The sequence below is a fragment of the Eulemur rufifrons genome, chromosome 19 (genome assembly GCF_041146395.1).
Source record: "Eulemur rufifrons isolate Redbay chromosome 19, OSU_ERuf_1, whole genome shotgun sequence".
Classification (NCBI taxonomy): domain Eukaryota; kingdom Metazoa; phylum Chordata; class Mammalia; order Primates; family Lemuridae; genus Eulemur; species Eulemur rufifrons.
This window is the reverse complement of record NC_091001.1, coordinates 57,697,681-57,720,347: the sequence shown is the minus strand read 5'-3', so window position 1 is coordinate 57,720,347 and position 22,667 is coordinate 57,697,681. Positions and strand designations below refer to the sequence as shown.

The 22,667-nt window shown below is 42.2% G+C and overlaps 1 protein-coding gene across 4 annotated transcripts in view; it reads left to right on the top strand.

The window, feature by feature from the left end:
- The window catches only part of STAMBP (STAM binding protein), a 40,941-nt gene that overhangs the window by 5,103 nt on the left and 13,171 nt on the right, over positions 1 to 22,667 (top strand). For all 4 annotated transcript variants that reach the window (XM_069494150.1, XM_069494149.1, XM_069494148.1 and 1 more), the window contains 5 exons: positions 8,753 to 8,828; positions 9,117 to 9,212; positions 10,936 to 11,302; positions 14,573 to 14,697; positions 15,604 to 15,741. In XM_069494150.1, coding sequence (XP_069350251.1) covers positions 8,753 to 8,828; positions 9,117 to 9,212; positions 10,936 to 11,302; positions 14,573 to 14,697; positions 15,604 to 15,741 — 802 coding nt within the window. The remainder of the gene's footprint in view (positions 1 to 8,752; positions 8,829 to 9,116; positions 9,213 to 10,935; positions 11,303 to 14,572; positions 14,698 to 15,603; positions 15,742 to 22,667) is intronic.

Genomic DNA, 22,667 nt, shown 5'->3' with positions numbered 1-22,667 from the left:
CTTCTCTTTGTTGTTATGAGTTTTTTATTCCTAGGCACAAAATTTATTTTCCTGAAAAGTTACTTTGGCTACTGTCCTCCTTATATACTCTGCTACTGATAGAAATAATATTCTTGTATATTTCCGGTCATTTGTAGATCTTTCAGAATGAAACCCAGGGGCACAATTCCTTTGCAGAATCACTAATCGAGAAAGTTAAGTAGAATCATGGAAGCACTCTACCAGGTATTTTCTGAAGGGCCTTGCCCCACATGGAAAGTGCTTTCAGGGCAAGGGCCATATTCACTCAGCAAATATATATTGAGTATATCTGCTATCTACTTGGCACTGCACTAGGTACTAGATATACAGGGTGTATAAAAGGTGAATAAAATGGTCCCTGCCCTTGTATTCCTTTCTAGGTATGGGAGAAGACCATAAAAAGATAAGCAAATAAACATGTACGGTTGACCCTTGAACACCATGGAGCGTAGGGGCACCAACTCCCTGTGCAGTTGGGTATCTGTGTATAGAATTTGACTCTTAGGTTGAAAAGACCTTAGCATGTTCTGGAGATTGAAAGATCATTGTGTTTGGAGTGTAGCCAGCAAAAGGGAGAATGACTCCAGATAAGATTGGAGAGGCAGGTAGGGCTGGATCACACAGGACTTTATAGGCTATGGTAAGGAGTACGCATTTTACCCTGAGAGGAATAGAAAGCCATTGAAAAGTTTTGAGCAAAGGTTTTGGCCTAAACTTACTTATTATTATTATTATTTTTTTTTTTTTTTTTTTTTTTTTTTGAGACAGAGTCTCACTCTGTTGCCCAGGCTAGAGTGAGTGCCGTGGCGTCAGCCTAGCTCACAGCAACCTCAAACTCCTGAGCTCAAGCGATCCTCCTGTCTCAGCTTCCCGAGTAGCTGGGACTACAGGCATGCGCCACCATGCCCGGCTAATTTTTTCTATATATATTTTTAGCTGTCCATATAATTTCTTTTCTATTTTTAGTAGAGATGGGGTCTCGCTCTTGCTCAGGCTGGTCTCGAACTCCTGAGCTCAAACGATCCGCCCACCTCGGCCTCCCAGAGTGCTAGGATTACAGGCGTGAGCCACCGCGCCCGGCCTATTTTTAAAATATAAATTTTGGCAGTTGTGTGATGAATGGTGGAGGGAGTGTTAAGAGAAGGCAGGGAGACTAGTTAGGAAACTCTTGCAAGCCAGTGGCTTGAGGTAGTGTGGCAGCATGGAGAGAGGCAGATAGATAGATTTGGTATTTTGAAGATAGAGTCCATGGGACTTCCTGATATAATAACTTGGAAAGCATGGTATTGAGGTTGACTTCAAGTTTCTTCCTTGAGCAATTTAGGGTATGGTAAACCATTTGAGATAGGAAAAGTGTCAAAAAGGTGTTGGGACCAGTCGTGGTGGCTCATGCCTATAATCCTAGCACTCTGGGAGGCCAAGGCAGGAGGATCACTTGAGGTCGAGTTAGAGTACAACCCGAGCAAGAGCGAGACCCTGTCTCTACAAGAAATAGAAAAATTAGTCAGGCCTGGTGGCCGGCACCTGTAATTCCAGCTACTTGGGAGGCTGAGGCAGGGGGATCACTTGAGCCCAGGAGTTGGGGGTTGCAGTAAGCTGTGATGACACCACTGCACTGTAGCCCAGACAATAGAGCAAGACTCTGTCTCAAAAAGGTGGGGGGGGGGGCGTTGCATAGAGGGGAGACTCGAGTTCAAGTAGGAGGTTGAATGTACCAGTTGGAACTCAGAGAAGTCTGGGCTGAAGATACAAATGAGGGAGTCCTCAGCATAAGATAGTTCTGTAGCCATGAAAAAAGAACCTTTTCTAGTGAAGAGGTGCTTAATCTGGGTTTCAGAGACCTCACAAGGATTCACTGATCGAAGTCAAGGGGTCCATGACTTGGATGGGAAAAACTTTTCTTTTTCTTACTAAGCACTGACTGAAATTTAGCATCTCCTTCAATTTTGAATGTAGGCCTCAAACCACAGTAGTTTTAGTAATATTTGTAATTTTGTGACCAATAGAAATCAAGATATTTTTATATCATATTACAGTCATTGCCAACATCTCAAAATAGCATGTGTACTTACAGCTACTTTAGAATTACAGTACAGAATTATTAGATCCACAACTAGATCTTGTTATTTAATAAAGAACATTATGAAGAAGCACATCACAGTTTTTTAAAATATTTTGAAAACTGTATTTCAGTAAAATAGATTTCTTTTGAATCCTTGTACTTTATATTATACCTTAAAAAGTTGTTATGAGAAGGGATCCATCAACTTCCCCAGATGCCAGAAGGTTGCATGCACAGAAAAGGGTCAACAACCCTTGATAATGAGACCATAGAATGAGAAGAGAAGGAGCCTAGGACAGAGCCCTGAGGTTGGTTAGTGGAGGGAGAGCCAACAGAAGATACTTCCAGGAAGGTTCGAGAGGCGGGAGGAAATCTAGGAAAGAGCAGTGTCATGTGAGCCAAAAGAGGTCGGTGTTTGAAGGAGAGTGCCCAACTGTGTCAGATGGATGAGGATAGAGGGCTGGCCTTTGGGTTTGGAAACAGGATGTCACTGCTGATCTTGGTAAGCAATTTCACTAGAAGTGTCGAAGAGACACTAGATTAGAAAGGATGGAAAGAACAGTAAGAAAGTGGAAGCAACGAGTATAGACCTGATGTTGGCAATTTTTTTTTCTGTAGAGGGCCAGATAGTAAATACTTTTGGCTTTGTGAGTTGTTTGATCTCTGTCAAAACCTCTGCTTTGTAATGTGAAAGGGTCATAAACAACACACTAATGAATGGATGTGGCTGCTTCCCATGAAACTTTATTGACGAAATCAGATGGCTGGCCTGATTTGGCTCACCAGCTGTAGTTTCCCAAGCCCTGGTGTAGACAACTCTTTAGAGAACTTTGGATAGGATGGAAAGTAGGAAAATGGGGAAGTAGTTGAAGGGGAACAAGGAGTGTGTGAATGTGTGTATGTATCTTAAGATAGGAGATTCTAGAGCATGCTTTTGCTGATGGAAAGGATCCTGTGGAGAAGGAGAGGCTGATGTGGTCCAGAAGAGAGTTTAACTATAGCAATAAGCTCCTAAGAAGGCAAGAGGGACTAGGATTAAGAGTACACAGATGCTTAGGAAATTGATTTTTTTTATGTGATTTGGTGTTACTTTGAGAAACATGATTATCAGTGTTAACAGCAAGACTGATACGGGGAGTCTGTCCCTGTATAAGGTGTTCCGCTTACAGGACCATTCAATATGATGAACTAGGCCTGGAGGAAAGTGGAGTGGGGAGTAGATTTAGCAGCTCATTTACTTGATTTATGGTTGGATTTATGGTTTAATTTGGGATTTTGTTGGGTTAGCTTGACCTGAAGCAATAAAGGTAGGTAGCCACCTTCATTTTTCTTGAGATACCTTCAAGATCCTGATGCTGATTCTGTGAGCTGACAAGTGCAGCAGTTAAAATGTTCTAGCTCAGTGATTCTTTACCTACTTTTCTACCATGTTTTACTTGGTATCAATAACAGTAGCTCACTTTTCAGGTAACTACAACCGAGGAGAGAGGAGAGGAAATAGACATCTACCTCACCACTCCTCTGTGTCCTGCACTATTGAGAATCATTGTTCTGGACCTTTTGTGCATGCTTTAGTTCAGGATTTTAAAAGGCATGTTTGTTCTTTTTCCTGGAGCAGTTCAGGCATCTTAATGATCTCAGGCATATTTCCCCTCGGTGGTTTCCCTAATGTAGGAATGCTTTGCCTTTTGCAGACCCCAGTATAGAAGACAGACCTTTAGCATATTATATCAGTACATATTTTTATGATGAGCACAGACAGTGAGCCAGGCAGTGGATTCTCTCATAGCTTTTTATGGTCATCGACTAGGCTGCATAGAAGGGAGTCACAGAGTATTCAGGCAATTCGTATCTGCTATGTGAGCCTCTGGTAACACTAACCCTCTTTCTGAAAATGAACTCTCACCTATGTAGAAAATGTTTACTGGAGTTGGGGTTTATAGACTGAAAAAGGTTTCATCTGTGATTATGTTTACCTTGCTGACTAACTTTTAAGATTGGAAGAAATGAGATGATGGTCCTTAATACATCCATGTTATGTTAGTAGAATTTTTGCTTGACTTTTTAAATTATTTGTTTTCTATAGAAACTTAACTCTTGTTTATGATTTAAACAATTGTTTTTCAAACACCTCAAGGGAGATACTAAAGTGAAAAGAAAAGTCCCATCTATCAGAGTAATCACTGGTATGTTTCTTGTGTGTAAGACATTGTTTATGCACGTGGAAGCACACAGGGGTTCATACGTGTATCCTTTTTCCTTACAGCATCATGAATGGGATCATAGGATGTATTCTGTTCTTGACTTGCTTTCTTAACAGTAGTGCCTTTCCATACCAGGATGTACTGAGCCATCCCGTCCTGCCTATGGCTGCTTCATTTGCCTGAAACAGTCTTGTCCTAGATCTTTTCATGGCTCGCTGTGTTCCAGTCCTTACCCAAATGGCATCTTCTTTGTGATGCCTTCCTTAACTCCTCCATCTCAAATATCAGGCCTTCCCCTATCACATTCTATCCCCCTTTCCTAGCATTGATTATCTAACATACTTTTTGTTTTGTTTATTGTCTCTTCCCCCACTGTAATGTAGACTTTATGATGGGGAGGAAGTTTTGACTGTGCCATTCACTGCCATATTCCCCAGCCTTTAGAATAATGCCTGACTCCATAGATGCTCAGTAAATATTTGTTGAATGAATGAGTGACTGATTACATTGTTTTCTCATTTAAGTACCCCATAATTTATTAATTTATTAAATAATTCCCTTGGTGGACATTTAGGTTTTTTTTTTTTTTTAGTTTTCCTTACTTTTATAAACAATGCTGTATTGAATACTCTTATGTATATTTTTGTACTATGGTATAATCTCTAAAATAGATTCCTGGAAATAGAATTGTGTGTTTAAAGGATATTCATATTTTGAATTTTGAATAATTATTTCCCAGCTTTTCCCTCCCCTAAGGAAAAAAGTTTATATCACTTTACAATTCTGCTAATAGTATATGAGGGCACCCATTTCCCTACACCTTTGCCTACACCAGGTATCATCAACCTTTAAGTCTTTGCCAACCTGATGGATGAAAATGACATCTCATCTTAATTTGAATTTCTTTCATTGTAAGTGAAGTTGAGCACCATTTCATATATTTATTCACCATTTGTATTTACTTTTCTGCTTATCTCTTCTTTTTCCATTGTTGTATTAGGTTGTTTTGCTCATGTTTTTGCTAACACGTCTTTTTTTTTTTTTTTTTTTTTTTGGTATATTTCTTCTCTAGTCTATAACCAGATATAACCTCAGAGAACAGTATACATCTGGGCCACTGCTATTCTATGCCTAGAAAGTTTCTACCCTGGTGTTAGCATCTTCATCTCTTATTCTTGCTCATATTTCTTTTGTGTGTGTGTGAGACAGGGTCTCACTCTGTTGCCCGGGCCAGAGTGCAGTGGTGTCATCATAGCTCACTGCAGCCTCAAATTCCTGGGCTCAAGTGATCCTCCTGCCTGAGCCCCCGAAGTAGTTGGGACTACAGGTGCACTCTACCACACCTGGCTAATTTTTTATTTTTTATAGAGAAGTGGTCTTGCTATGTTGCTCAAGCTGGTCTTGAACTCCTGGCCTCAAGCGCTTCTGCAGCCTCAGCCTCCCAAAGTGCTGGGATTACAGGCGTGAGCCACTGTGCCTGGCCTGATCATATTTTTGTTGGCTTGTTTATTAGTAAAGATAATCATATAAGTACATAGCAGGTGTTGGCTATGTGCTAGATACTATGCTTAGTTCTTTATTTTTATTATCTCTCTAAGTGTCACAGCAACCCAATCAGGGTGTACTAGTTAACCTCTGTCTATGTAATTTACATACTATTAATATATGTAGAGAAACTGAAGGATGGTGAGATTAAGTGATTTGCCCAAGGTTGCAAGGTTAGTAAATGGCAAAGCCATTTGAGCCCAGCATTTGAGCCCAGGCACAGTGGCTCTACGGCCTGCCCTCCTCACCACCGAGCTCTTTTACCTCCAGTATGAGTAATGGGTTATGTTGCCCATTGTCTGTTTTCAAGAGACCTTTCTGCCTATATCCCCATTCAGAAAATTGACTACGGTTGCTGAAACAAGGGCAAGGTATTCATGTACGGGTCTGGGAGTTTTTTCTTTACTTACAAACTAGATTCTATTACATGGTTCAAAGTCAAATAATATAAAAAGGCATTTGGTGAGAAGTTCCACTCCCACTCTTATCGCATTCTATTTCCCCTGCCTTCTACATTTGTTAGTTTCTATGTATACTTCCTGTTTCTTAGTATACTTACAAGCAAAATAAAGAAATATAACAGGTCCTTTTGTTCAGTGCCATTTTGTTGTAACATTGAAGAGAAAAAAGTCGATTCCCAGCCAGGGCCACTGTGTGGAGTCTGCATCTTCTCTATATGTCTGTGTGGGTTTTCTCTGGGTTCTCTGGCTTCCTCCCACATCCCAAAGATGTACATGTGGGTGAATTGGCATGACAAAATGCTCTCAGTCTGAGGGAGTGTGAATGTGTGTGTGAGTGCATCCTGGGATGGGTCCTGTCCAGGGCTGGTTCCCACCTTGTGCCCTGAGCTGCCAGGATGGGCTCTGGCCACCTGAGACCCTGAACTGGAATAAGTGGGCAAATAGTGATCTTTCTTGTTTTTAGTAATCTTCTTAAATGTATGTATAGCTCACATTTACTTCAATGTTTAATATTAGAAGTGTTTTGGTCTACATTTAGAAGTTTAGTGATGTGTTTGTGACCAGAAGCATGCCATAGGGTCTTAACTCTTGTGTGTGTCAGTTAGCCTATGGTAAAACTTATATGTCATTTCACTTAAAGTTGCAGTTTCCAAGAACCTGTTGACACTGTTGAAGACTTATTGTACATACATATGTATATATAATGTTCCCCCTTTCTTACACATAAAGTACCATACTGTATATACTTTTTTACAGTTTTCTTCAGTCGACTCATCCAAAGGCTAAGACCATTTCATTCATCAAATATTTATTGAGTGCCTCCTTATACAAGGCACTGTGCTGGCTTTAGAGTATAAAAGAAGCATTAAATATAGAAATTTTTGGCCCCAGGAGATTTACAGTCCAGTTCTGTAATGAGAGCCTAACTGAACATAAAGTGTGATATTTATATGACATGCTGCTTTCTTGGCTGATTCAGGCCTCAATGCAAAGCACACTCTGCCTGCTGAAGGTAGAAAATATGTATCTTTTTCTTTGGGGCCAAGGCAACATCTACTGAATTACGTCTCTAGAATATAAGAACCATATCTTATTCATCTTAATATCTTCTCCAGGACTTTATGGTTTGAACAAATGACTCTGTACTTGTTTTAAATATAAACTTGAAGGAAATTGTTTTATGTCTTTTTCATGAACCCAAAGGGAAGATTTTTAGAACCATTTTGATTGTAGAATTCATCCCTGCCTGAGGAACCTTGTCAAATAGGATTGAAATGAAATTTTCATGCACCTAATATAGAACTGAAGGAGGAGAGCTTATCTATAGAGGGTTTGTTTTGGAGAGAGTCATCTCCTTTTTCCCTTATTGAGGCTTCCTCCTCCATTTACTCCTACTCCATGGGCACAAAGTGGAGAAGAGTTAGTTTATCCCAACTAGAGTATAGTATTTTAGAGCTGTGGGAGAGCTGCCTTCAATTTATTTGTTTTGGATCTCAGTTTCTATGTATTACAACTTAATTTTATTAATTATTTTATTAATTTTATTAAAAGAGATCTTTGTTCAGAACCTCTCCAACAGTTCCACACATGCCAGGAGCCATGTGGAAGCAGTATGGTGTAGTGGTTAAAAGAGGCTCTGGAGCTGGCCTGCTAGCGTTGACATTCTGAGTCTGCCACTTTCTTCCTGTGACAAGTTATTGGACTTCTATTTGTTTTCACTGTCTCTAAGTAGAGATCATAAATGTTAGAGGTCTATGAATTGATTCAGTTTATTCTCCCCACTGAGCTTTATAGCCAAGGACAAGAACCAAAAGAGAAAATCTAGCATTTTATATTTAAGCACTTTTCATAAAAGATCATAATGCATACTATACATGTGTAATATGTACATATTACATGCATATAATACATGTGCTAAATATTTCCATGCTAAGTATGATGCAAAGGAATATTCTTTCTTGAAGGAAGATGAATTCCAAAGGAAAAAAGTCAAAGTTAAAGGTCACATAAAGGCTAGAAGTTGTAATGATGGAACATGGTTTTCTCTTGGCCTCCTTCCCATGGCTGCCAAACTATTTTTTGAAGAACATTTTGTGCCAGAGGCCTTTTCCTTAGAAAGCCTGTCACATTACAAGAAAAGGATCTCTTTGGAGGTACATTTTTGGGCACAGGAAAGGCTCTTCTTTGTTTCTTGCCATCCTTTTTGTTGTAGAAGTCTGGTGCTTGCTGCCACACACCTGCTTTGGGAGAAGAGGAAGACTCTGGGGCTCTTTACAGGCCTAGAGATGGAAAGGGACCATGGCCTGGCTGGGTGTGCCTGGCTGCTGCTCCCTCCCCTGCACCTCTGGAAACCCTTTATGCCAGAGCTGCAGGGTAAGGGAAGAGTTGCATTGCTTTAGGGTACTGCAGAGATTTGGACATTTCCTTTGCATCATAATCATTTTGGTTTGTTTCCTCAGGCTTTTTATTGAGAAACTACCAAAGCATCGAGATTACAAATCTGCTGTCATTCCTGAAAAGAAAGACACAGTAAAGGTGGGTCTTCACTTTCACTGTTTGCCCATCTAAAAGCTTCAAAGCAGCACAGTCTTACTTCAGTATAAAAGTAGTAGTCTCTGCATCTGAGCATCAAATCCTGCAATAGGAGATAAGGCCATTTCACCAGAACACTTACGAGGTTGTACATATGGTACTGTAGGGGGTATTTTAAATGATTTTGGGAAACATTTGTTGCCATTGCCAACTTGACTTAAGTCTTCTCTTTGCTTCTCTTCTTACTTAGCTGACATTGTTTCTAATTCTGTTTTCTGATTTTTATCTCAGAAATTAAAGGAAATTGCATTTCCCAAGGCAGAAGAACTGAAGGCAGAGCTATTAAAACGATACACCAAAGAATATACAGAATATAATGAAGAAAAGGTCAGTAAATAACAGCAAAGAAAAAGAAAAAAATATATTTTGGTTTCTTTGGCTGTGCTCTGGGATTGTAACATGATATTTCAACAGTCCTGAGATTTTAGGAAAAGGCCAGAAACTCAAAAAAATAGAACACCAGTGCTTAGGCTCAGGATTCTAACACAGATTTAGCCTACTTGTTCAAGAGGGTCAGTTGAGGGACAGAAAATCTATTGCCTGTCTGCTATATCTAGAGTAAGAACCTGAAGAACAATGAAAATTCTCACCAAAACATACGTTTTTCCATTGGAGAATTTGAGAGTTTGATTCACATTTGGTGATACCTGCAGCTATTTAAAATAATTGATTTTTCGGCTGGGCGCGGTGGCTCACGCCTATAATCCTAGCACTCTGGGAGGCCGAGGTGGACGGATCGTTTGAGCTCAGGAGTTCGAGACCAGCCTGAGCAAGAGCGAGACCCCCATCTCTACTAAAAATAGAAAGAAATTATATGGACAGCTAAAAATATATATGGAAAAAAATTAGCCGGGCATGGTGGTGCATGCCTGTAGTCCCAGCTACTCGGGAGGCTGAGACAGGAGGATCCCTTGAGGTCAGGAGTTTGAGGTTGCTGTGAGCTAGGCTGACGCCACGGCACTCACTCTAGCCTGGGCAACAGAGTGAGACTCTGTCTCAAAAAAAAAAAAATAAAAATAAAATAAAATAATTGATTTTTCAAGCCGTTTTCAAATGATTCTTGTTAGGAAGAGTCAGTTAAAGCATGCAGAGAAAGCCCCAGGGCACTGCCAGTGGGCAGATGTGAATACAGACTGCAGGCACTTACATGTTACTGTACAGCTGTCTGCTACACTCTATTCTGGACTCTGATGTTGAAAATCAGCAGAGGGGTGAATGGCTATGAAGAGCATATTTCTAAGGCACTGAGTGAGTGAAAAGTTTAATGAAGGAGGTTATTACTTAATATTTCTTATTAGCTTAAAATGTCACTCTGTATGGAACTGATCCCCAGAAAAATTTCACAGGCTTCATTTTGGGTTAAAATTCAGTAGAGGCTGAGGTGGGAGGATTGCTTGAGGTCAGGAGTTTGAGACCAGCCTAGGCAACATAGTGAGACCTTGTCTCTAAAAAGTAAAAAAAAAAATTAGTTGGATGTGGTGGCACACACCTATAGGCCCAGGTACTTGAGAGGCTGACGTGCAGGATGCCCTGGGCCCAGGAATTCAAGGCTGCAATGAGCTGTGATTGTGCCACTGCACTCCTGCCTGGGCGACAGCATCTCTAAAAAAAAAAAAAAATTCATTAGAGACCCTCAGCGTATCAGGTATAAGTTTGGATTTGGTTCTATTTTACAGCCTTACTTGGGATACAGAATATATACATGGCACAATTAGAGAATAAAACTGTCTGTGGTACAGCTTATGGAGTAAAGACAATAAGTTCATTAAGATTTCAGTAAAGAAGAAATGCACTGAGTAGAGTCATTGAGGGGAAGGGTACTGAGAGGACTGGGACTTAACTGTCCTTGAAGGTGAGTGTACAGATAGGAACGAGGGTGACTGTATTCCATGAATATAAAGTACTGAGGGAAGTATGAATTTTGAGTTAGGAAATCAGGCCAGAGCAGAAGTATATTTTGGAAATCTCCCTGCTAAAAAGCATTGTTCTCCTGAGGTGTGAAGGCATCTGAGGGGTGATGTAGGGGCCTAATCCTTTTCTTTGTTTGTAGAAGAAGGAAGCAGAGGAGTTTGCCCGGAATATGGCCATCCAGCAGGAGCTGGAAAAGGAAAGACAGAGGATAGCACAGCAGAAGCAGCAGCAATTGGAACAGGAACAGTTTCATGCCTTTGAGGAGATGATCCGGAACCAGGAGCTAGAAAAAGAGCGACTGAAAATTGTACAGGAGTTTGGGAAGGTGGACCCTGGCCTAGGAGGCCCACTGGTGCCTGACTTGGAAAAGCCCTCCTTAGATGCGTTCCCCACCTCACCTGTCTCATCCACACAGCCTTTAGACTGTAACACAACTGTGAGGCCAGCTAAGCCACCTGTGGTGGATAGGTCCTTGAAACCTGGAGCACTGAGCAGCTCAGAAAGTGGTGAGTACATTTGCTGATCCTCTTCCATCTCAGTTGCCGCCACCCAGAGCATCATTCTGGGGGAGCCAGCCCGAGAGTACCTCCATGATACCATTAATAGGCTTTAGCCACAGAAACCCATTTTTTTTTTTTTTTTTTTTTTTTTTTTTTTTTTTTTGAGACAGAGTCTCACTCTGTTGCCCAGGCTAGAGTGCCCTGGCATCAGCCTAGCTCACAGCAACCTCAAACTCCTGGGCTGAGGCAATCCTCCTGCCTCAGCCTCCCGAGTAGCTGGGAACACAGGCACGGCTAATTTTTTCTCTATATATTTTTAGTTGTCAAGATAATTTCTTTCTATTTTTAGTAGAGACGGGATCTCGCCCTTGCTCAGGCTGATCTCGAACTTCTGAGCTCAAACGATCCACCCACCTTGGTCTTCCAGAGTGCTAAGATTACAGGTGTGAGCCACCGCGCTCAGCCACAGAAACCCATTTGATGAGTGTTGCCATATTGTTTCCTGTCACACTGCCTGTATTGTAAAAGTGGCCTTTGCTTGAACCACATAATTTACCTGAGACCAGGTCAATTTTCTGAAAAGTTACTACTGTCCTTCAAAGTTAGACTCTGAATTTTTAAGTGTTATGCAGAGATTACTGTGCAATTCAACAGCTGACTTTCAAAAATGAAAAAGGACTGAATTGTGCTTGCCCTGAAAGCCTTCCTAGTCTTTAAGGAGCTTAGTCAAGGTAAACATTGTATATACTTGGTGATAACTCAGTCTGGCCTTAAAACTATTAACAGTCTTTCCTCCTCTCACCAACAGTTTGCAATCTCAGAAAATAACAATAGGGGCGAAATGATGAGTAACCTTGACCATTAGAATAAATTTTGGAGAATAGGAGTCAACATTCAAGTAGTTATTTACAGGAAGTCAGCTTTGCAGAAGGATCCACTTAAAAGCACGGTGGCTTATACCTGTAACCCTAGGACTTTGGGAAGCTGAGGCCAGGGGATTGCTTGAAGCCAGGAGTTCAAGACCAGCCTAAGCAAGAGCAAGACCCTGTCTGTACAAAAAATGGAAAAATTAGCCGGGCACGGTGGCGAGCTCCTGTAGTCCCAGCTACTTGGGAAGTTGAAGCAGGAGAATGGCTAGAGCCCAGGACTTGGAGGTTGTAGTGAGCTATGTTCATGCCACTGCACTCTGCCCAGGGGGACAGAGGAAGACTTGGTCTCAAAAAAAAAATAAAGTAAGAATGGGTAAGAAAAGCTGGACTCTGAAGCCTGGCCTTTAGAGCTTCTGCGCATTTACTTGCTGGGCTATCTCCCACTACTATTCCTTCATACAGAGTGAAATTGAACTCTGTGAAATATACTCTGTGAAATTGTACTGTAATGTTCCCAGAGCATGCCTAGACTATCTTACCCAAAGAGATTTGTTAATATTTCCTTTTTACCTAGAATCGCCTTTCTCTGTTTCCTGCTTTCCCTGGTTTTTTTCTTTGAAGTTTCTCCAGGTTTCCCTCCCTTCAATCACATTGATTCTGTTCTCCTTAAAACTCTTAGAGTTCTTTCATTCTCTAATGCAATTTAAATCACTTGTGTGATAGTATAGTCGTTTGTCAATAACTAGATTTTAACTTCTTACACATTGGGGCTTGAGTCTTATTTGTGTTTATGTTACTTGTGGGCTGAGTACAGTGTCTCCTTGGTATACACTTGGGAAGTGGTCATTGAATTGAAAGGATAGGGCTGTGCCAAACCTAGTTCATAATCCGTAGGTGTTGTCATCAGACTGCCATGTGACTGTGGTCTGACTTTGTTACCTCTCTAGCTCTTCAGATCTTGCTGCTGAATGTGCAGAAGCAGAACATCTTTTTTTTTTTTTTTACTTTTTTTTTTAATATGAAAATCTGGCTGTGAAAGATGCTTCCTAACTTTAGCTTGCTGGCTCTCTCACAGGGTTTCTCCATGGTGTTCAGGAACTGGGTCCATTCTTGGCTTCCTGAGGCAGGTTTTGTGAGCTGCTTCTTCATTCATGCCTTTTTTGGGGGACTAGACTCTATTTTGTATTATTTTGTTCTGGTTTGGCATTTTAACTTTCTTCTAAAAGATGAAGTTCAGAAATAAATAACTACCGAAATTCTTTTTCGTTATGAAGAATATATCCCGGTGTATTTCTTTGAAAGTCATACTGTCTCGGCCGGGCTCGGTGGCTCACTCCTGTAATCCTAGCACTCTGGGAGGCTGAGGCGGAAGGATTGCTCAAGGTCAGGAGTTCGAGACCAGCCTGAGCAAGAGCGAGACCCCCCGTCTCTACTAAAAGTAGAAAGAAATTATCTTGACAACAAAAAATATATATAGAAAAAATTAGCCGGGCATGGTGGCGCCTGCCTGTAGTCCCAGCTACTCGGGAGGCTGAGGCAGGAGGATTGCTTGAGCCCAGGAGCTTGAGGTTGCTGTGAGCTAGGCCAACGCCACAGCACTCTAGCCTGGGCAACAGAGTGAGACTCAAAAAAAAAGAAAGAAAGAAAGTCATACTGTCTCATATTCTTATCTGAAATAAAAGAAAGATTTAAAATTAAAAGTTCAGATGAATAGGAGTATCTTAGTCCACTTTGTGCTACTATATCAAAATACTTGAGTAAGCACTCTAGCCCCAGCAACAGAGCAAGACTCTGTCTCAAAAAAAACAAAAACAAAAAATACTTGAGTAATTTATAATGAACAGGAATGTATTTGGCTTATGGTTCAAGAGACTGGGAAGTCCAAGATGGAGGGGCCCTCTGGTCAGGGCCTTCTTGCTGTGTCATCCTATGGTAGAAGGGCAGATGGGCCAAAACCAGAGCCCTCCTGAGTTAATCACCTCTTAAAGGTTCTGCCTCTCAACACTTTCCACTAGGGATTAAGTTTCTAACACGTGAACCTTGGGGACACATTCAAACCACAGCAGGAAGGTAATGTTTTTAACCCTTTATATTAGATTCTGACAGAAAATTCCCAACTCTCTCAGGAACTTTGTTAAAGTAGTAGTACCTTACCCTTTTCTTAACTTGAATGACTAAAGCCTACTCTTCTTTTCTTGAAGTAATGTGCTCACAAGAGCTGTGGCCAGAGATTGGAGAAGAGACCTTACAATCTTTTTGGGTGCTGTTAGGATGAGATCCCCACTCACTGCCTGAAGTTGGGGGATCCCAGTGAGTTAGCATGGCTTTCCCAGAGCTGACAGCTGTGAGGTCTGCTTGGGGGAGCTCAGCCCAGTGGTCTCAGACTTTCCTTGTTTCTCCATTTCAGTTCCTACCATCGACGGATTGCGCCACGTGGTGGTGCCTGGCAGGCTGTGCCCACAGTTTCTCCAGTTAGCCAGCGCCAACACTGCCCGGGGAGTGGAGACATGTGGAATTCTCTGTGGAAAACTGGTAAAGAAAACAAACTCTTTCCTGAGCAAAGACTGTTTTTTCTCCCTTGGCCTCTTATGACTCTCAGAGAAGATATCCAGGGTCAGGTACTCTTTGTGTGGATCCCTCTGCTGAAGGAACCGTGGACTACATAATGTAGTGTCACTTTGAATTTGGTGACCCTATATTTGATTTTAGCGTCCCTTGAATTTAACTGATTATGTTAATGGTAGTACTAAGATATACCTAATTTTAAACTTAGCAAGAAGATCCAGTCATTATCTGTATATCATTTTTTGAGTACCTGCTTTATGGTAGGACCTGGGATTGTAAAATATCTAAAACACATAGTAAGTGTCCACGAAAAGTGCCAGTCACTTTGCAAAGATGGGAGACACACACCAAAAGATAAATAGCATGCTGAATAGTGCACATAACATGAGCACTGGAAATTTTGAGGAAGGGAAGATCACTGATTGGAGGCATTTAAAAACCCATTACTAACTGCTGAGTGAATAAATGAATGAAGTGGAATAGACTTGACCTGAACCTTAAAAGATGAGAAGAACTTAAGGAAACAGTGAAAGGGAAACTACTGTAGACACGAACAAAGGAAGAGAAATGGCACTCTATCCGGACTTTCTCAACAACCATAAGTAGACCTGTTTGGCTGCACCAGGAAATTCCCACAGGGATGTGGTGTTTGCCCAGGCTGCAGAGTCCTGGAGTTGGTCTTGGCATCTGTCCCTTGCAGAGCACCCCAGGCAGTGTGCGTGAGCAGCCAAGGTTGTGAACCTCTGAGGCGAGGGACTCCTGCTGGGTGAGAAGGGCCTTCACTTGTACAGATGTTTAACTTTCCACTGTTATGACAGTGCAGGGCTGCCTGAGTGCCAGGGAATTGTGACAAGCTGTTTTCTCCTTTGGCAGATGAGGAATGAATTTACCATTACTCATGTTCTCATCCCCAAGCAAAGTGCTGGATCTGATTACTGTAACACAGAGAATGAAGAAGAACTTTTCCTCATACAGGATCAGCAGGGTCTCATCACACTGGGCTGGATTCATGTAAGAAATTCTGGGCTCTCTGAGGGTTAGGCTCCTCTTCTTTCATTGTCTTGTAAACACACTGCTCATTTTCTTTCTTTCTTCCTTCCTTACTTTGTTTCTTTCTTCCTTTCCTTCCTTCCTTTCATTTCTTTCTTTCTTAATTTTTTAAAGATGAAGTCTAGCTCTGTTGCCCAGGCTGGAGTGCAATGACACAGTCACAGCACAGTGCAACCTTGGATTCCTGGGCTCAAGCAGTCCTCCCACCTCAGCCTCCCAAGTAGCTGGGACTACAGGTGCACACCACCACACCCAGCTAATTTTTTAAAATATTATTTTGTAGAGACAGGGTCTCACTATGTGGCTCAGGCTATTCTCAAACCCCTGGCCTCAAGCAGTCCTCCTGCCTCGGCCTCCCAGAATGCTAGAATTATAGGCATGAGCCACCACTCCCAGCGTGACTGTGCTTTTTAGTACGTGGAGAATTCTTTTTTTTTTTTTTTTTTTTTTGTTGAGACAGAGTCTCACTTTGTTGCCCAGGTTAGAGTGAGTGCCGTGGCGTCAGCTTAGCTCACAGCAACCTCAAACTCCTGGGCTTAAGCGATCCTACTGCCTCAGCCTCCTGAGTAGCTGGGACTACAGGCATGCGCCACTATGCCCGGCTAATTTTTTCTGTATAGATTTTTAGTTGTCCATATAATGTCTTTCTATTTTTAGTAGAGACGGGGTCTCGCTCTTGCTCAGGCTGGTCTCGAACTCCTGACCTCGAGCAATCCACCCGCCTCGGCCTCCCAGAGTGCTAGGATTACAGGCGTGAGCCACCGCGCCCGGCCCGTGGAGAATTCTTAAAGGTTTTTGAGCAAAGCAATGATGTGATCGAAACCATACTTAAGAATATTTAACATAAATGCAGTTTTAAGGTGGGTTATGGTGGGGAGAATGTGCTCATAAAGTCTCATAATGAGCTCAGGTGATGGCATTGTGTTTGGGAAGGAAGAGATGAATATAGGATTTCAGAGAATTTGGTTAATGAGTAATAGAGGATAATGAGTAACAGTCAATGACGACTCAGAGATTTGGGGCCTGACAGTGATCATCTCATAAGCAGAAGTAGGGGATCCAGGAGGAGGACTTCCTTTGGAAGTGGGGTTCAGTTCTGAGTATGTTGAATTTCAGGTTCTGGTGAGACATCGAATCGAAGTAGTTATCAGGCAGTTGGAAATGTGAAGCTAGAACTTGGGAGCAAAGCAAAGCAGGAGATAGGGATCTGGAAGTGTCTACGAAGAGCTGACCTTCGTGGGAAGCCTTGGAAGTAGGGTGGGTGTTAAGAGCAGGAAGAGACTCATTGACAACTTGGGGGACAGGCTACCTAGGGGAACACAGAAAGTAGTCAATAATGAAGCAAAAGTTGTATGAGAAAGGTGAGGGTAGTGTTAAGGCACAGCAGCCACCGGAAGGGGAACATTTTAAGAAGAAATTCTAGGATGTCAGTGATGTCACATGCTTTAGAGAGCTCCAGAGTGGTCAGGACTTAGATCAGCCTGTTGGATGTGATGAGGTCATTGAGGATCTCGAGTTAGTGGGTTTTAGGCAGTGGTGGAGGTAGATTGTAAGGGTTTTGGAAGTCATGGAGGCTGAGTGCAGAGGCTCATGCCTATAATCCTAGCAGTCTGGGAGGCCAGGGCAGGAAAGATCACTTGAGCTCAGGAGTTCAAGGCCAGCCTGAGCAAGAGGAAGACCCCATCTTTACTAAAAATAGAAAAATTAGCTGGGCCTGGTGGTGCATGCCTGTAGTCCCAGTGACTTGGGAGGTTGAGGCAAGAGGAGCACTTGAGCCCAGGAGTTTGTGGTTGCAGTGAGCTACTGTGACACCACTGCACTCTTCTGGGGGGACGGAGTGAGACTCTGCCAATAAAAAAAAAAAAAGAAGTCATGGGGATTGAAGTTGTGGCAATAGTGGCATGTACACTACCATTCTCAGGAGCTTAGTTCTAGGGGAAAGGAGAGAGACGTGGTGGCCTAAGGAATAGCTGGGTTGAGAGAATGTTTGCGGTTGTTTAGTGTGAAAAGGCTTGAATACGTGTTTTGTTTTGATTTTGTTTTTCAAAAGCTTTATATTTTGAAATATAACACATATATAAGAGAGCACAGAAACTGAATGTACACTTCAACAAATCTAAGCAAACATCTGTGTGCACAAACCACCAAGGTCAGGAAATAGAACACTGCCAGAAGTACACGCCCAACCCCAGTCACATGTCCTCCCTCGTACAGGTGATCCCTCCTCTGACTTTTCTGGTCTTCTCTTCGTTGCTTTCTTTCTAGTTTTACCATCTAAATGTGTATCCCAAAAGGCTATGGTTTACTTTTGCCTGACTTTGACCTTTTTGTAAATGGAATTATACAATATGTGTATATGTGTCTTGCTTCTGTTGCTTAACATTTTCAAGATTTATCCACATTCTTATGTGTAGTTATCTGTATGTGTTTTTACGCCCGATGAACCATTGGAGGAGATGTAAATGGGTAGAAGAGAAAGCAATGTGGTGGTATGGAAATACTGAATCAAAAGTACCAAACGGAAATTCATCTTCCTATGGGGAGGAAAACACTCATTCCTCTGAGACAGGATTGAAGGTAGAGAGGTGAAGATACAGAGAGATTTTTGAAATGATGTTTGGAAGGGTTGAGGGAACTCATTTTAGACAATCTTGACTTCAGTAAGGTTGGAGTCTAGGTCTACTGTCAAACAAGAGGGAGACAAGGGTGGATTTGCAAACTGGAGGAGATGGGAGAAAGTTTGAAATAATTACTGTTTAGACTTCAGGTAGAACTTAGCCACAGATGAATAAAAGGATTTCTAAGTATCAGTGATGACCCAGCTAGGAGCAAATTTAAAGCCTCAGTTAATAGTAGTTTAGCTTTTTTCTTCCCCATGATATTTCTACACCATTCCTTCCTAATTTGGGATTACAAACAAATAAACAAAAAACAGACTATAAGATTTGTTTAAATCTGGAAATTGGCAAGAGGAGAATGTAAAAGATCAATTCTTCGTCCTGCACCTTGCCAACCATAAATCATCTTCCCTGGTCAAAAACTTATGTGGTCATGGATTAGTCACCAAATATTGTTGAACCCCCAACCCAGTATCCCAGGCACTCCTTATCTTGTATCAGCCCCATCTTAACCCTCATCATCATCTTGTGTGGCCGTTCTGCTTCCACCCAGGTGCCCAGGCAGCCTTCAGCATTCACTCTCCTTGCTGGGCTCCTTTGGCATATTATTTTCTCCTTCTGAAAGAGCCTTCCTCTATCCCAGCAGGGTGGACACGGTGAACATAACCATCCGTCAAGAAACTTGACTGTGAAAGGGAGGTCTTTTGATTCAGTTTAACAGTTGTTTATTGTACCCCTGCTGTGTGACTCTTTATTATCTTTCTGGCTACCCAACTATATTTTGTTGGGGTTTTTTTTTGAGACAGAGTTTCACTCTGTTGCCATGGGTAGAATGCCATGGCATCAGCCTAGCTCGCAGCAACCTCAAACTCCTGGGGTCAAGTGATCCTCCTGCCTCAGCCTCCCGAGTAGCTGGGACTACAGGCATGCGCCACAATGCCTGGCTAATTTTTCTGTTTTTTAGTAGAGACAGTCTCGTTCTTGCTCAGGCTGGTCTCCAACTCCTGAGCTCAAGTGATCCTCCTGCCCTGGCCTCCCTGAGTGCTAGGATTACAGGCGTGAGCCACTGCACCTGGCCTCCCAACTTTAGATTATAGGTCTAGATTGGCTTGTGTAGGCCTCATTGGCCCCCAGTTAGAATCCTGCATTCTCACCCTGGAATGAGAGGTGTTGGCACAGGCCATTGCTCTGTAACAGTCTAAAGGATTATAATATGATCAGGTAGAAACTATTTTTCCCTGGTGGTCTCTGAAGTTCTTACATGCCCCATGAGGACTCGTGTGTGGATTTGCTGCCACCACTCAGCTAACAAGTTCCTGCCCTGAAGACTTCATCCACAGTGAGCTTATCATGGCGTTCTGTGGAGTGGTCCTTCTCAGACAAGGCTGCACAGAAGAATCATTTAGTGAGCTTTAAAGATGCTCCCTCTCATGGGATATTTCCAGGGGTGGACCACAGGAATCTGAGCTTTTGACAAGCTTCTCAGGAGATTTGTGTTTTTGGACAGCAGGTTTGAAAACACTGGACAATTGTACTTGTTTTTTTATGTTTTTCTGTTAGTGGAGGTCAGTGGTCTTTTTAAGTCACTTTGGATCTTTCTATTTCTATTCTTGTTACCTAAGAATACACCCCTCTAAGATGAACATAAGTCATCTTAGTTCATCTAGTTGTTTGTTTGTTATACCAAAAAATGTGCTTAATAAAACACAAATAATTGGAAACAAATGAAATTAACAGAATGCACATTTAGATAGTGCTTTAACTAATTACTCTCAAATTTCAACATCTTATTCTACTTCTAAACAAGACAGGCTCCTTTGCATGACTTAACCACCCACTAGAATCCAGGTAGTCCCCTACCTCTCATATCTTCCTTGGATGATGCTTTAACTGCAGAACATCTTTTGCCTATGAAGCCCCAAACTCATGCTTGACCTTTTAACACCTCTGCCAGGAAGAATCATTCATCTAATTGTGGATTACATAGTCCTTGACTTCTTCCGTGTTGAAATATTGGTCAGCATGTGCCATCTGTTCCAGATTGGGTGACTCTCTATGATGTGGAAAGAGCTCGTGAGGAACCAAATAAGTGTTGGTGGTCAATTAGAAATTATGAATCACTCGAACAACCAAAGCCTGAATTATCCAGAGACATACTCATACTTCTTCAAGAGGATGAAAAGGAGAAATTCCTGGAGGAAGTCCCAAAGGCCATTCTCATGCCATTCACAGTTGTTAAGAACACCCACCTGCCTTGTCCATAGACTCTCATCTTGATAACCCCACTAACATCTTCAATTGTATGGATCCCAGGGTGAACACAACATCGTAGTCCTTGAGTTCTTCCAATTTGGTTCAAGAACTGGAGAGCCAGAGCAGGAAACATCAGGAAACAGTCTCCTCTCCTGTTTCCAAGTCTAATAGGCACCATCTCCACTCCCACTATACCTGTGATCTCTGTGCTGTACATAGCTGACCACCCCACCCCCCTGACACCCACAACACTGGGCTCCCCTCTTGTCTCCAGCCAGAAAGAGGCAGGTACACTCACTGGTCTTCTCACCCATGATGACTGGGATATGGTTCTCCTTGAGTGCAACACCTGAGACACAGGTGTGCTCTCCTGGTCTTCACACCCTGAGCTCCCATAGCATCAGTCTGCTCACCTGCAGTTCCCGTAGTGGGTGTCTTCCCTCCCATCTCCATACCCCCAATGCCTGAGACCATGAGGCTTGTCTCCTGTCTCCAGGCCTGAGACGAACTCCTCACCCATCTCACCTGCTAAACCCCAACACAGATCTCTCATGTCTCCATGCACCACCCCTCACATTGACAGCACCAATCTCATGCGACTCCACTATCCACACCTGCTAAGCCCCAGTACCTGTTTCCAAGTCTGATAAGCACTGTCTGAACCTCCACTATGCACCTGACGTGTGTTCCCCCTGCCAGTCCCCACGCCCCACAGGGCCCACCACGTTGATCTCCTGGCCCACACACACTAACCACAGGGAAACTTTTTCTTGACACCTGGAACCTGGATCTTGATTTCATTTTGAGAGGTCAAACTTGTTTTTGACCCAAGCTCTGCAGCCTACAGCTCTTCATCCAACCAGGAATTCCAGAACCCGTCAGGCATGCTAAACCTCATGAACCAGTGGGATCAGAGTTCCCATTTTGAATAGTACAGATTGAAAGATATTCCCCCTTCTGTTCACTCCCCTCCTTTTGTCTGCCTGTTCCCACACCAATAAGTGTTCAGGCTGCCTAACATCCTCCACTGCCTTCAAACAGGGGAAGCCAGAAGGTGTTTCAACAGAGCCTTACCCTCTGGGACCACTCTCCCTGAGAAGGTCATCTGAGTGAATTAAATGCGCTGGATTGTTTTGTATATCGTCTATAACCGTGAGCTAGGATGGTATGTTCTGGTCTGGGCTTAACACTGTGTTGCTTTTTGTTAGACAGAAATCACCTTATCCAGTGGAATCCCAGAATTATGGTTCTGCACAATGTACATGAGGGCATCCCTTATACATCCAACTACCCAGGAACTGAAATGGGGTGGTCTCCTTCACCCCACTTGTGACATCTCCCCACCACTGCTCTCCAGACAAGTCCCCTCCTATTTAGCTGTCATTCTGCTGGGGCCGGTTTGATCTAAGTTATTTTAGTTTTTAGTCACTTTTGTCCCCTTCCTCTCTCTCATTGTATCCCTCACTACAGAGAACTCTTCCAATTTCCAAAAAGTACTTATTCTCCTTATTTCTATGAGTTCTTTTATTCATTTTATTCCTTGTTTTCCAAGACTTTATAACGGGAGTAGGTATTTTTTCCTTTTTTTTAATTGACAAAAATTGTATGGTGTATAGCATGATGTTTTGAAATATGTATGCATTGTGGAATGGCTAAATCAAGCTAATAACTGCATTACCTCACATACTTTTGTGATGAGAACACTTAAAATCTACTTTCTTAAGAAATTTTCAAGTATGTAATAAATACATTGTTATGAATTATAGTCACCATGTTATACAGTAAACCTCTTGAACTTAAAAAAATAGAAATAAATAAATAATGAGTCTCTTCACATAATCATGTCAAGCTATGCTTGTTTACAATGCTGGAAAGGAACTTTCGCATCATGAACTTCAGGTGTACCCCCTCAGGGTTGCAAATCGCTTTGTACTTGAAAAGGAGATTACGGCCAGCTGTTGAGAACTATTTGGCTTTGCCTTCGCCTTCCTTCATAGGCCAGGCTTGGTTGTATAG